Below are 13,737 nucleotides of genomic sequence, written 5' to 3' on the forward strand. Positions count from 1 at the left end.
CATATCAAGCCCCAAGTCCTAACATAGGATCTCTAGACGCTAAAAAGTTAAAGTAACAACCAATCTATTTGGATTTCCTCGACCTACTAGACTTGCAAGACCCTCCCAAAAGAAGAAGCATAAGCAAAAGCCCCAACCATGGATAAATAAATTTACATTACCCATAGATACATCTCTATGGCTGTGGTTCCCTAGCAACCCAAGCCCTCCATTCCTTGGAAAACCCCTCTTTAAAGAAAGTTTGAATGAGGAAGTTAAGAGAAGCCGAGTTTAACCTCCTTCGAATGGTGACATCCTCATACAACAATATTATCTATGCCATCTCCCGGCATAGAACTCAAGCACTGACCACCCCAGACATCTAAAAAATGGAGCTCCAGTACTTAGAATAAATCCAGTAGTAGTGATAGTGGATTGTAGACCACCGAGCACACTTATGGGCTGGCTACATTAAACCATCCAAGGACAACTTCTTCACTCGGGCTACCATTGAAATTTAGCCCACTTCTTAAAGGCTTTCTTGGTTTTGCCCGAGGACCCTCCTACCAAAATTCTTATTGCAAGGCCAACACAGTGCATTCCAATCCACCATAATACATGCCAATGAAGAGAAGACATGGAATGATCTCAAGATTTACCTAAGGAAGAGATTGTGTCCTCCCAGCTTTTTGGAAACCAAGATGAATAAATTCTTAGAGTTAACCCACGACGGGAGCAGAACTATTGAAGTGTATCACCGAGTGTTTGCTCTCCTCCTCAAGTACTCGCCACCACTGGATGAAGAACAGGTGATGGCCAGGTTCATTTGGGGACTAAACAAACCTTTGAATATCTTAGTAAAGAATGCCAAGCCAGTTTCCATGGCCGAAGCCAGTGCGGATAGTGGTGAAGGATTTCGCCAAGGCCTTTGATGTCAAGGTCCCGCCGAAGCCAACACCATCATCTTTCAAAAGATTTTTAGCTCTAGAAGGTAATTCTAACTTTCCACCGCCTAAGAGACAACAAGGTCAATCTCAAGATATGGGAAGCTCCAGAATGCAAGAAAAGTCCTTTTCTCGGAACTCAATCCCCTGGAATTCAACTTCAAAAGTTCCACCCTTGAGAACAAAGGAGTGAAATGCTATAACTATCAAGGATTTAGACACGTAGTATGGATTGCCCAACTTATTTTGGATCAAGGGTTTTGGGGTAGGGAAGTCAGGGAGGACCAAGATTCCAAACTCTAGCTCCTTCCTTCTAGAGCAATCAGGTTCCTTTCTGTCAAAATCAAGGAAATCCCAGAGGTAGACTCTCTAACCAACCCTCAGCTTCAATACAAAGTAATGCAAGATCTTCGCCTCAGAATAGGGAAAGTCAAAGACAGATGTTCCTAGATCGGCCATCCAAAGCAATAACGCTGGAAGTGATTGAAGAGGAAGAAGATGAAAGAGATTTAGCTAGCCTCTCATCACCAGTGGACCTTTAAAGAATGTTTCATGATAGAATTATTTCAATGCAATATGTCCAAAATCTTTCAGCCCTTCTGAGTGAACCCTCTTTTGTAACGTTCTACTCACAGTGAAGCTTTCAAGGACGGAAGCAAGTCTAGGGAGAGGGGATGTTACCTCAACCCGTACTCATCTACATTTTTGTAGTTTTCCACCTAGCTTAAATGGTTCACATCGTTTATGGCCATGTGTCCACTTTTGTAATGGAAACCAGCCATATAAGACTTGTATATACGTAAGAGTCTATTTTGGGCACCCTATAAGTGTTCGACGATCATGCAAAGCCGTTTGTATATAAGTGACTTATTATAATGTAAAGGACACAACATCTTCTAGTGAACAAGCTTCTTCGTTCTTCTCTAAAGCTTCTATATTCTTGCTTACGCTTTGTTGTATATGCATGTGGTGAGATGGATTGCTTGTGTGTGATGATGAATTTATGCATGTTTGCTTTCATTTGAGTAGCTTGTAGATGTGTTTTTGGTAATGAATTTGACACGACAGATGGAACCACCTTAGTAGGATATGTACACATCCCTCCCTCCTCTTGATTTCAACGAGAAAAAGTGGATGCATGTGGTGCTCACCATGCCATTACCATACGAAGGCCTTACTAAATGAACTAAAAGTACTCAATTGTAAAGGAGGAAATTAATAAACCCCTTTGCTATGGGATTCATTTATGAAATCGAGTAAACTGACTCGGTTTCTCACATTGTTAGTGTGTGGACTAAAAGAATGCCAATGATGGTGCAACATTCAAAGACCATTATCTACCACCATTGCCCTACACATAGTGTGTATTAGGAGTCATCGCCAAAAAAGAAGCCTACAACTTCTTGGATGGTTTCTCAAAATATAATCAAGTGTTTATTACCCTCGAAGACCAACACAATGCTACATTCACCACAATGGGTGGAACATGTTGATGATGACCTTCTAAATGCTTATTTATTCAAGTTAGATTGGGTAATTGAATGGAGCGATGAAATATCAAAGTATCTTTACTTATGGTTATATTTATATTATCTTTATAAGTGCATACAACCTCCATATATTTTCCTTTTTCTAGATCACAATCTAAGGTAGATTGGATGGAGCAATGAAATATTAGAGTATCTTGCTTATAGTTATATTTAGATTATCTTTATAAGTGCATACAACCTCCATCTCTTTTCCTTTTTCCAGATCACAATCTAAGCTCCATTACATAAACACATAGGTGGAAGGCACAATCACCATCAAAAGGAACATCTCTTTGTAAATAAAAAGAAAAACCATAGGTGGAAGAAGGCATAACAACCACCATCAATTGGAACATCTTTTTGTAAATAAAAAGAAAAACCATAAGTGGAAGAAGGCACAACCACCATCAAAAGGAACATCTCTTTGTAAATAATAAGAAAAACCATAGGTGGAAGAAGGCATAATAGCCACCATCAATCGGAACATTTCAATATAATAAGTAAAGAAAAACCATAGGTGGAAGGAGGCATAATAGCCATCAATTGTAACATCTCTTTGTAAGTAATTTGAAAAACCATTCTCCATCTCTCTTATATTTTGTTCTTGCTATATGAAGGTCATGTTATTTACGTTGGTGCACAAGTGATTTATTAGATTATCATCATGATATTTGTTAGCATTATTCAAATATTTATTATGTTTTGGAAGCCAAAATGCTTATAACTATGGGTTTTTTTGTTAAGAAGGGAAAGCTATTCATCATCGGTGAATGGAGACTTTGATGATATAAGAAATCCACACAACCCAAGAACTCAGTCACGTGGGCAAAGGGCATATAGTCCAAGAGGCAAGAGGACATAGTGCCTTGCCTATGGAGGATGAGGGCGTGGACTTTAAGCTTTGGCATAACTTTGAATAGGAGAAACCTTGAAAGCACATTCATGATCATTTTGTTTGGATCTAGAATGTGAAGGCTTCCATCATTTTGAATGCCATGCCCGCTTGCTAAGCTAGAAAGTTTGTGCTCTCTAGCCTGCAAGAGGATTCTTAAATAGACTATGTATATGGCATCATTCAAGTGGAAGGACACTCTTAGAGGTAAGTTGCATAGTCTAGGGAGTGGGAGGAGGCACCACCTTTTTGGTAGAGGATAATATATATATATAATAGATTGACTTGCATCTCCTTAGAGGATACTAAGAAGGATTCTTTATATGTTGGCACTAAGAATGTTTTTACTAACACTAGGATTCTTGACATACCTTGCCTAAAACTTGGTTCTTGGAGTCTCTGAGGTATAACATTTACACTTGTTTCTTATATTTTTTTCCATAGTTATGCTCATTGGACATTTGGCAAGAGGTTTGAATTATATATGGAATCTTTCACAATTTAGAATAATGCTTTAGAAGAGGGGGAACTTGTCACTAGTCTAAATATTGGTAGTGTTACCCCCCACTTCAATCTAGGCTAGAATGAATGCAAGAGTCAAGATGCCAAACACATGAAGTAAGGTGGAACTGCCTTCATGAGTTGTCAAGCAACACTAGTAAGTTGTCACCAAAAGCACTCTCTCCACCACCGTGCATCTTCTAATGCATCCCCTCCTCTACAAGCATTGCACACAAATCCTCAAATGTAAGGCAAATTTCTCATTGAGGAAAGTGATGAGACCATTGTACTTTTGACGTCGGACCCTTATGCACTTGCATGCAAGATGTTTGGTTGTCGTAGTGATCCAAGTCCCTACCATTTGATTATGCAGATTGTTTTGTCCTCATTATTATAAATTGTTGTGCTGCTTCTCCATCAAAGAGCCTATTCTTAAGTTCATGCACCCTTGTCTAGTTGGTAGTCTCATACCGATTCCTCAAAAAACTACCTAGGCTTCGAGTGTTGTACACATATTGAATCAGTCATAAGAGATTAACAATATCATTCCTTAGAAAACCACCTAGGCTTCTAGTGCTCATGCTGATTCCTCAAAAAACTACATAGGTTTCTAGTTGGTAGTTTCATACTAATTCCTCCTAGGCTTCTAGTTGGTAGTCTCATACTAATTCCTCAAAAAACTACCTAGGCTTCTAGTTCCTAGTTGTAAGATAGTTTCGATTCACCAAAGTGCATAATGTCCAAAACATTTACACCAAGTCTCTTTGATTCTCAAGTTATCCTTATAGGTCCACCATTATGAGTTGCACCTAAGATACTCTTGTTTTACTAAACATTCACCCAAATTGTTTGTTTAATTCTTGTATATTTATTTAACAAGAGAATACAACTTGTGACTTGATACTCCTTACATATTCCCCTCCTTCGAAGGTACTTAGAGAAAACAGAACGGTAAAGTAATTTATCCAATTCCTCCTATGTTAAATCTTCTATTATCCTACTTAGCTAGTACTTCATGAACTACCCAATTTCTAAGAAGGTCTAAGTTTATCTTTAGTTTGTGAAGTGGCGTCTTATTGTCACCTATGCATGTCATGTAGTACATGATCTAGGTTAGCACCAAGCTTACTTTTTATTATCCTTGGGCAATTCAAATAAGCCAACCAACCTAGTATCTCTCCTTAAAACCTTGACTACCTTAGCGGAGTTGCTACTTTGGGTTCGACTCTCATGAAAACCATATCATATATATATATATATATATATATATATATATAGCAAATTTTCAAGTTGAATGCTTCATGTCATGATAAGCCTTTTGTCTATCTTGTACTTTTCTCAACATAACATTTAATAAATCTTGTGTCAACCAGAAAAAAATCTGCATGTGTCCACAAATGGTCAAACAACACAAATATTTGTATGCATTTCATGGAACGCTCATGAACAAGTTCCAGACAAGGATGTGCATGGGCTCTTCATATGAGCTCTAAAAGCCATCTAGTACATGTAGTGCATGCTTTGAGAGCTACATACACTGTGATTACATATTTAATTCAAGCTTGTGTGAGCTGAGATAATCCACCATGGTTCCTGAAATGTGTTGCATAGTTTTGGCCTCATTTACACATGCACCCACCCATGCGCATGCCCGTACACACACACAAAGAAAAAGCCTTTTATTAGCATCTAAGAAAGACATAAAGGGTCTTAAAAGCAATAGTTAGTACGAGTGCCATCAATAGGCTGAAAGTCAACATTAAAGAAAAAAATACCCTCTGAGAGAGAGAGCGCTGTTTTAATGTCGTAGGAACAATCCCAAGAGACCTAATTAGATCTATCCGACAAGAGTGAGATTCGAACACAAGACGTGTTGAATAACAACTCCATGAGCTAACCGATCTACCACACATTGGGTGATAGAAAGGTTAGCCCATTTTGTTTATTTACTCACACCCCCAGTGAAGAACGTTGAGAGAGAGAGAGAGAGAGAGAGAGAGAGAGGAACATGCTTTCCAAAATTGGTCACTAGTATACCAGCAAACCTTCACTCTCACAAAAGTGCAAATAAGGAAGGGATTGAGAGATTGCTTCTGCTGTTTAACATGAGATTGCTTCTGCTGTTTAACATTACATACATGTTTAGATACATTATCAAAACTGTAAATTCTTATTGTGTACCTATGTATTGTGGGATAAATAGTGTCTCAAACGAAGTAAAAATGTTACAAGCATGGTTGGAAATGAATCAGCCGCATGTACTCACTGCATTAAAACAACAGTTCTCCTTAAATTTGATGGCTTCTTGTACAAGACAGCCTAATGCATACAATTATTGCATAAAGAGTGATCAGATACATCCTTTTTTTGAAATCACAACTTTGCACACCCTTGACCTGAGGAAGCGATTAAGCTTTAAGGCCCTGGAGAAGGATAAATTACAAGCAAGCCATTGAGCTACAGCTAATTTACCACCAGTGCCCTTACAGACATGGTCCCTTGTACAAGACATCATAATGCACACAATTATTGCACAAAGAATGATTAGATACATCCTTTTTTTAAAATCACAACTTTGCACACCCTTGACCTGAGGAAGAGATTAAGCCTAAGGTCATGGAGAAGGGTAAATTACAAGCAAGCTATTGAGCTACAGCTAATTTACAACCAGTGCCCTTACAGACACTGCAAGAAATCAATTCCATGAGACATCATGAGAAAATTGGAGTAGATCAATATGGCCGTGAAGTTCTACAATTTGCAGCCCTAGAGGGGGCAGCGTACATGTTTTCTTCAATCCTTTCAATTGTTGACTCTGCTTCTGATAGCTCTCTAGCCCTACCCTCCAGCAGCTCATCACATAGAACCAAAAGGCGATCAGCTAACGGTGGAATTCCTGGATTCCGAATCTCATTGTAGATATGTGCATTCTCTACTATCTGCCACACATCATTGCGAAACTGACACCTGCTTTTGTACACCATCTTGCGTGCCCTCTCTCTTATTGTTGACAGGTCCATTGGAGTTTTTATCACATCAAGATAGTCAGGTGCAACTTTTTTTGTCACCGGCTTCTGAAACCAAAATGCAGGTTCTCCACTTTTCCTCAAGATATCAACGACATTCTCAAGAATATTTGCAAGTAGTACCTGTTACAATCCCACAGGTTCTCTCACACATAGTAGTCTTGGAAAAATTGAATAGCAATAAATTCATGGAACTTGCACAATGGATTAAAAAAAAAAACGAACAAAATTTTGTAAAAAACACGAAAGAATTCCAATAGCTGGGCTTTAAAACATAGGATAATTTGCATTATGGTATAGCCAAACTCTGGAAAGGAAGAACCAAGCAAGCAATATCACCTCTTGCGATACAGAAAATCCTCAAGAAAATAAATGTTTCCTGCCATACTTAACAGCATAAAATATCTTTTTCTTTTTCTTTTTTGAGAGAGAATCAATACATATTACATTAGATTAAGACAGCAGCTGCAACGCAAGCTCTTGCAAGGAGTGAGGCAACTGAAACTGCAGCCACATATGGTCTCCTGTGGACAATGTGGGTACGGAGAGTCTCCTCATTGTCATCTGGATCATGCCATGTCCACTCCCCCGGGTCTCACTAGAGTCACGTGAGAGGACAACCCTCCCAAATTCACAAACGCCACAATCTCTCTAGCCACCTTGGCCGGTGGAGAGTCTATGTGCCGCTCATGCGCATGGAAACCAATCACCCTCACTCTCTGCAAGGTGCATCCACTGAAATGCTCCATAGGGGGATGTGCTCTCTCAAGCCTTCCATGAGGTCCGATAGAGAAGCCGAGTAAGGTGAAGCTCTGATCAGCGCCATGGACGACCAAATCTATGTCATGTCTAGTGAACACTCCCAACCACTGCGCTGGGGTGGAGGGGGTCTGTCCAAGATCGGGGCCAGCCACTCCAGGGGGATAGAAGAGTCGACGTTGAGGCTAAGTCTGTCCCTACCCCATATCCCAGTGAGGCTCCTCTCTTGGAGCCTCCGGGGACAACTGTCTAAAAATAAGCCAATCTCCAAGTGACCAAGCGGGACCCATACTTAAAGCTCCCCCCGATACGTGCGGGAGAGCCCCCAGCATGTGACCATGGACCGGAGGGTTCCAGATAAGAGGCCATTAGAGATGCTCCTCGGATGCAACTGGAGTGGACTGCTGAAGGGCCGACCTCAGATGATACCAAGCGCACAAGAGGCTGGCTGCAAATCTGTCAGGGCTAAAGCCACCAACCCGCATCTTCGTGAAGATCCATTTTGTGCTCGGGGGCCAAGGGCCTCACAAAACCCAGGTGTGGGTAGAGATCCTAGCTAGGAGCAAGTCCTTCTAGGGCTCGCTGCCCGGAATAAGGCATCGAACTATCAACTTGCCCAAGAGGGGCCCATGATGCCCAGTCTCCCCCCCTCTCCCCCCCCCCCCCCCCCCCCCCCCCCCCCCCCCCCCGCGTTGTCATTGAATGATCAATCTCCAAGCCACCTTGGCCTGGGCAAGCCTCTCGGCTCTCAATGGAGGGGTTGATGATGCCCATGCCCCCTTGTGTCGCTCACTCTCTAGGCCACCTTAGCCTGGGCAAGCCTCCCGTTGCTAATAGCCCAAAGAAAGTTGCGGATCAACTGCTGAGCTTGACCAATGCAAGCCCAGGAGAAGGCCTAGTAGGAGGTGATGTACCACATGCTGGCGAGAAGAACTTGGTTCGCCACCACTACCCGGCCAACTAAGGAAAGCATGGCTGAACTCCAGCTTACTCCGAATGCTCAGAAGAAGAGGGGCTAACTGCTGCTCGGGAAGATATCTATACCCACCTGGCACCCAAGATAACGAACGAGAGTGCCACTTGAGATCCACTGAATAGCCTCAACTAGTCCAAGTCGGCGCGAGCGATGAGCCAACATGGCTTGTGCAAGTTGATCTGCGCTCTAGTTGCACGGCAAAAAATCTCTATCACCTCGACAAATCTTGTTGGCCTAAGAGGGGAGCTACAGCAACACAGAAGTGCACAGTACACAAATCACAGAGATGGTGTTAGATGTAGATGCAAAGATGTCGATTGCATTGAAATGTGTGTGGAGCAGCGAAGTCAACCCACATAATATCAAAGTACAATAATAACAAAAAGGTGTCCTTTCACACCATGTGTGCTAGGAGGAAAAACCCAAAGGAAAAAAGTGCCCCTAGTTATGCCCTGTTCACATCTGGCACTACAACCATGTAATATATGCCAATAAATCTCCCCTCTAGTGGCAATGTAGACCTGTACAAGGTCGGTAGCAAATCACTCTCTATAAGAGAGTAAGCCCAAAGCTTTGCGGAAAGCATAAAATTTCTCTCGAGGAAACACCTTTGTGAACATATCTGCAACATTATCTCATGTAGATCAGTAACAAAATGTGATCTCCCTTGCATGTATCATCTCCCTGACATAATGATAATGAATCTCGATGTGCTTAGTATGTGCATGAAACACTGGGTTTCGTGCCACAGCTATATCACTCTGACTGTTGGTGAGCATGGTAGTGGGTGGGTGTTGACACTCACGAAGATCAACCATTAATCTCCTCAACCATACACAATTTACTATGGCTGTAAAGGCTGCCCTATACTCAACCTCACAAGTAGATGTGGCAACAATGGGTTGCTTTTTGCTCAACCAGGATATGCATGAATAATCACTGGCCTAGTCTGAATCACTGTAAGCATGTAACAAGCTGCCTCCCCTAGGATACACCAAAGCAAAATCCAGGGTGCCCTGAAGATAGCACAAGATCCGCTTCATTACTTGCCAATGCTTTGTACCTGAGCTGTGCATAAATTTGCGACACTGGGAAACACCAAACTGAATATCCGAACGTATGTTGCATAAGTATATGAGGCAGCGTACTGCTTGGCTATAAACACTCATATCAAAAGGCTCTCCAACATGATAGATGCTCAATTTGAGCCTTGGTTTCATTGGAGTAAAGATGGGCTTACAATCCTGAAACCCAAATTTGTGCAACAGCTTCTGAATGTAGTTTGATTGATGTATGTATATCCCAACATTTGTTTGTATAAATTGTATGCCCAAATAGTAATGCAACATTCCAAAATCTGTCATCTCAAATGAGGTTTTCAATTTAGTTTTGAAGGCTGAAATTTGTTCTTCATCATTACCAGTTAGCAACATGTCATCCACATATAGAATGAGCATGACCAAAGTGCCATGATCCTATTTCACATAGAGGGTGCTCTCTGTTGGACTATTCCGAAATCCCTAGCTGGTCAAATAAGTATGTTTCTTCTCATACCAAGCTCGAGAAGCTTGTTTGAGATCATAAAGTGCTTTTTGAAGCCTGCATACTTTGTTTTCTTCACTAGGCATCTCAAAACCAATGGGCTGATTTACGTAAACCACTTCTTGCAAATCCCCATTGAGAAAAGCTAATTTAATGTCCAATTGATGTACTTTCCATCCATGATGGTGGGCAACCAATGCAACAACACATCTAATTGTGGCCATACAAGAAGTAGGTGCGGAAGTCTCAACATAATCAATGCCCCTTTTTGGGGCATACCCCTTGGCCACAAGCCTGGCCTTGTACCTATCAATAGCGTCCGACTTTCTTTTCAACTTATATACCCACTTTGTGCCAATTGACTTCTTGCGAGGAGGCAAGTCTACCAAGTCCCATGTGTTGTTTTTGTGGATAGAATCCATCTCAATTTGCATGGCTTGCATCCAATGCTCATCCTTATGAGCCTCTTCAAATGAATTTAGCTCATCTGCATCACAAAAAGTACTCATGAAAGCAACATCTGCATGTTCTCTTGCATTACGTGAACCAACCCGTGTCCTCCTACCAAGTGGAGCTGAAAGCTTGCTCTCCTGTAAGATATGGAGCAACCAACGAGGCACAACTCTAGCCTCTTCCGTTGTTGTCCGCTCTTCCTTCACTGCTTCCTCTACATTTTGAGGTGTAATGAGCTAATTTATGGGCTGACTTTGAGCACCCAGATGCTGTCCATTAGGCAAAGTCAATGGCTGATCTATGGTGCCACCAATTCCCAATGGAAGAAGTCCCTCAAACATGTTGTGTGGGCTTGAAGGTAGTTGTCCAAAACATTCAGCCAATGGTTGGTCTGAGTAAACACGTCTCTGTTGTCCAAAATCCTTTATGTGGAAGGATTAAAGAGACGGTACCCTTTACTGTCCCACTTAGTAGCTTTGTCATCAAGCTTACCTCACAAATTACGGAGGTACATGTGCATAAGCAATACATCCAAAAACTATAAAGTGATCAACTTTAGGTTTCCTTTCATGCCAGGCCTCATATGGCGTTATGGTTTTCAATGCTTTGGTAGGGTATCTATTCAAAACATGTGTAGCACACATGATTGCCTCCATCCAGAATTTGTGATTCAAGCCTTTGCCTTTGACCATACATCTAGTCATTTACATCAATGATATGTTCTTTCTCTTAGCAACACCATTTTGTTGAGGACAGTATGGCATCGTGCATTGATGCTTTATGCACTTTTCTGCCAAAAAAGCTTTGAAAGCAATAGACATATATTCCCCCCCTCCATTTGTATATGGAGGGACTGCACTTTACAACCTATTTGATTTTTCAGCTGGTGCCACAATGCTGAAAACATGCAAATACATCAGATTTTGCCTTCAGGGGATGTACCCAAGAAAATCTGTAGTAGTCATCGATAGAGGTTACAAAGTATACATGCTTCCCAATCAATGGTGACCACACACATCGCTGTGCACAAGCTGTAATTTCCAGACAGCCCTTGTTGATCCATCTTTTGGGAATGCATTTCTATGCATTTTACCCAATATGCACCGTGGTAGCTCTACACGAAGCATGTTCTACACCATTCGATGCCTTTGCAATAGCATCAGACTACCATAATTCACATGCCCAAACCTGGCATGCCACAATTCTGCCTCTTGCCTGGCAAGTGTTAAGAGTGGAAACCACATGAGCATCATGTTCTCTCCTGTCAAACCTATGAAGCTGGTATAACCCATGGTACAATGTGCCGGATGTGACTAATGCATAGCTACTCTCATGGTCTCTAACTGTGCACCTGTGTCGTTTTCAAAGTTTATTGCATATCCTCTTTTACCAAAAGAGGAGTCTCACATTAAATTCTTCTTAATCCCAAGCACATACAATACATCCGTAAGACATAAGTCTGCGCCATTTGAGGCTCACCACACCAACTCCCTTGGCTGGATAAGAAGAATTGTTTGCACATGTTACCCCGCGTTGCCACCTCGCAAAGAAGGTGTGGGTTGTACGGACTGCAACGAGGCTTAGCTGCATGACTTTGTTTGATGTTGTAGGCAAATCAAACTCAACTTGGTAGCATCCCCGCTCCCAAGGATGAATATATGTGATCTCTCCCTGCTCGTCGATGAGACTTGCCTACAAAAGGTCCCTTAGCTGTCCACATGCCACACAGCTACCCACAATCTTGCAAACCAAGGTGGAGGCCTCCAAGGATGCGACTATCAAAGTGAGGAGCTAGAGGTCCACTTCTGAGAAGAAAAAGGCAAGGGACATTGGCCTCGGTTGGGGTTGATGGTGGTTACCATGGAGTCCCTTTGGAGATGCCAAGACCATAAGATGCCAACACTCACCAAAGAGAGAGAACAACCCGAAAGATGAAACACGTGACATGGGAGAGGAAACGGTGACGAGAGGGGCTCAAGCGGGGGGCGGGGGCAAAGGTGAGGAAGGCCAAGCAGAAGAGGGGCTCGTAGATAGGAGGGCCAAAACAGGAGACGAGGCACATTAGAAGGAAGGGAAGGCTGGAGCTCAACACTAAGGCACAGGCCATGAAGGGCAAGGGCGGCGGGGGCTCAATGTGTGGAAGAGGAGCAGGCAGGAGCTGGAGGCAAAACTAGGTGGAAAGAGGGAGCAAGTAGAAAGAGGGAGAAGGCGATGGCAAGCTAGTGCAAGGTGGAGGCTGGCACAGAGACAGGGGAAGCTCTAGCGACGCGCTTTGTGATCTATGGATGATCTTTTTCACGACATTTGGGGACAAAAATTGCGCATAGAATCTCTCCTTAAAGTTGATGGGATAAGAGGAGAGCTTCTCAATAATAGCTTCTCGGTAATCCACCAATGTGCAGTCCATCCCCCTTTCTTTTTCCGAAAAAGAGACTTCTACTAAGTATGATTTTTTTTTTACAAAAAGGGAGATTTCAGACCAAGCAAGGGGGAAATCTCAACCGATCGGATGCCTTGTGCTGCCAGCAAGGCCCCATATGAGATCGAGCGAAAAAAATGCCATGATCCCATTCTCTCATAAATTGGCCACGTTTTCTCTCTGCAGCCCTCAAAGATCCCTGAATCTTGGCCCAAGTGGCCATGAGTGTGTGGATAATATCACACCAGATCCTGCAAATGCACTGGGTATCATAAACCAAAGTGCCCTCCATGGCCTCAGTGCATCTAGCCTTGTAGATGTGCCACACTGTGATAATAATCTCCCATGCAGTGTCCCAACCTCTGTGCTGGAGGTATGTAGCCTGACTCTGGCATGTCCTGAAGAAGACAACACCGACCCACTCCCTGGGTAACCCTCATGATCATATCTCTGCCGTTCCCTGCAAACCTGATTTGCGGGCATGACTATGTCAACCAAACAATAGCACCAAAACAAATGTAGGTGTCTCTCCTCATCCTTCCAAAAAGGTGTGGTATTGAAGTCTAGATCCTCTGAGCCTCCCTACACTCCCATAAGCAATGGTAAACTGTCTCCATTGTGTGGAATGACTTGATCTTGGATGAATTTGGTAGACCTCTTGGAGCAGCCACACATATCCAGTGGGCTGCCTGGGTGACTCCTCTCTCCTTAGTGTTG

General features: G+C 42.5%; 1 protein-coding gene across 5 annotated transcripts in view; it reads right to left on the reverse strand.

Annotated features, from left to right (window-relative positions):
* Positions 1 to 6,356: 6,356 nt before the first annotated feature.
* The window catches only part of LOC147621097 (transcription initiation factor TFIID subunit 1-like), a 249,499-nt gene continuing 242,118 nt past the window's right edge, over positions 6,357 to 13,737 (reverse strand). For all 5 annotated transcript variants that reach the window (XM_086823821.1, XM_086823825.1, XM_086823820.1 and 2 more), the window contains one exon: positions 6,357 to 6,994. In XM_086823821.1, coding sequence (XP_086679947.1) covers positions 6,578 to 6,994 — 417 coding nt within the window. In that variant the 3' untranslated portion in view covers positions 6,357 to 6,577. The remainder of the gene's footprint in view (positions 6,995 to 13,737) is intronic.

This window comes from Cibotium barometz, chromosome 30, assembly GCF_041138505.1.
Source record: "Cibotium barometz isolate CiBa-2024 chromosome 30, ASM4113850v1, whole genome shotgun sequence".
Taxonomy (NCBI): Eukaryota; Viridiplantae; Streptophyta; class Polypodiopsida; order Cyatheales; family Cibotiaceae; genus Cibotium; species Cibotium barometz.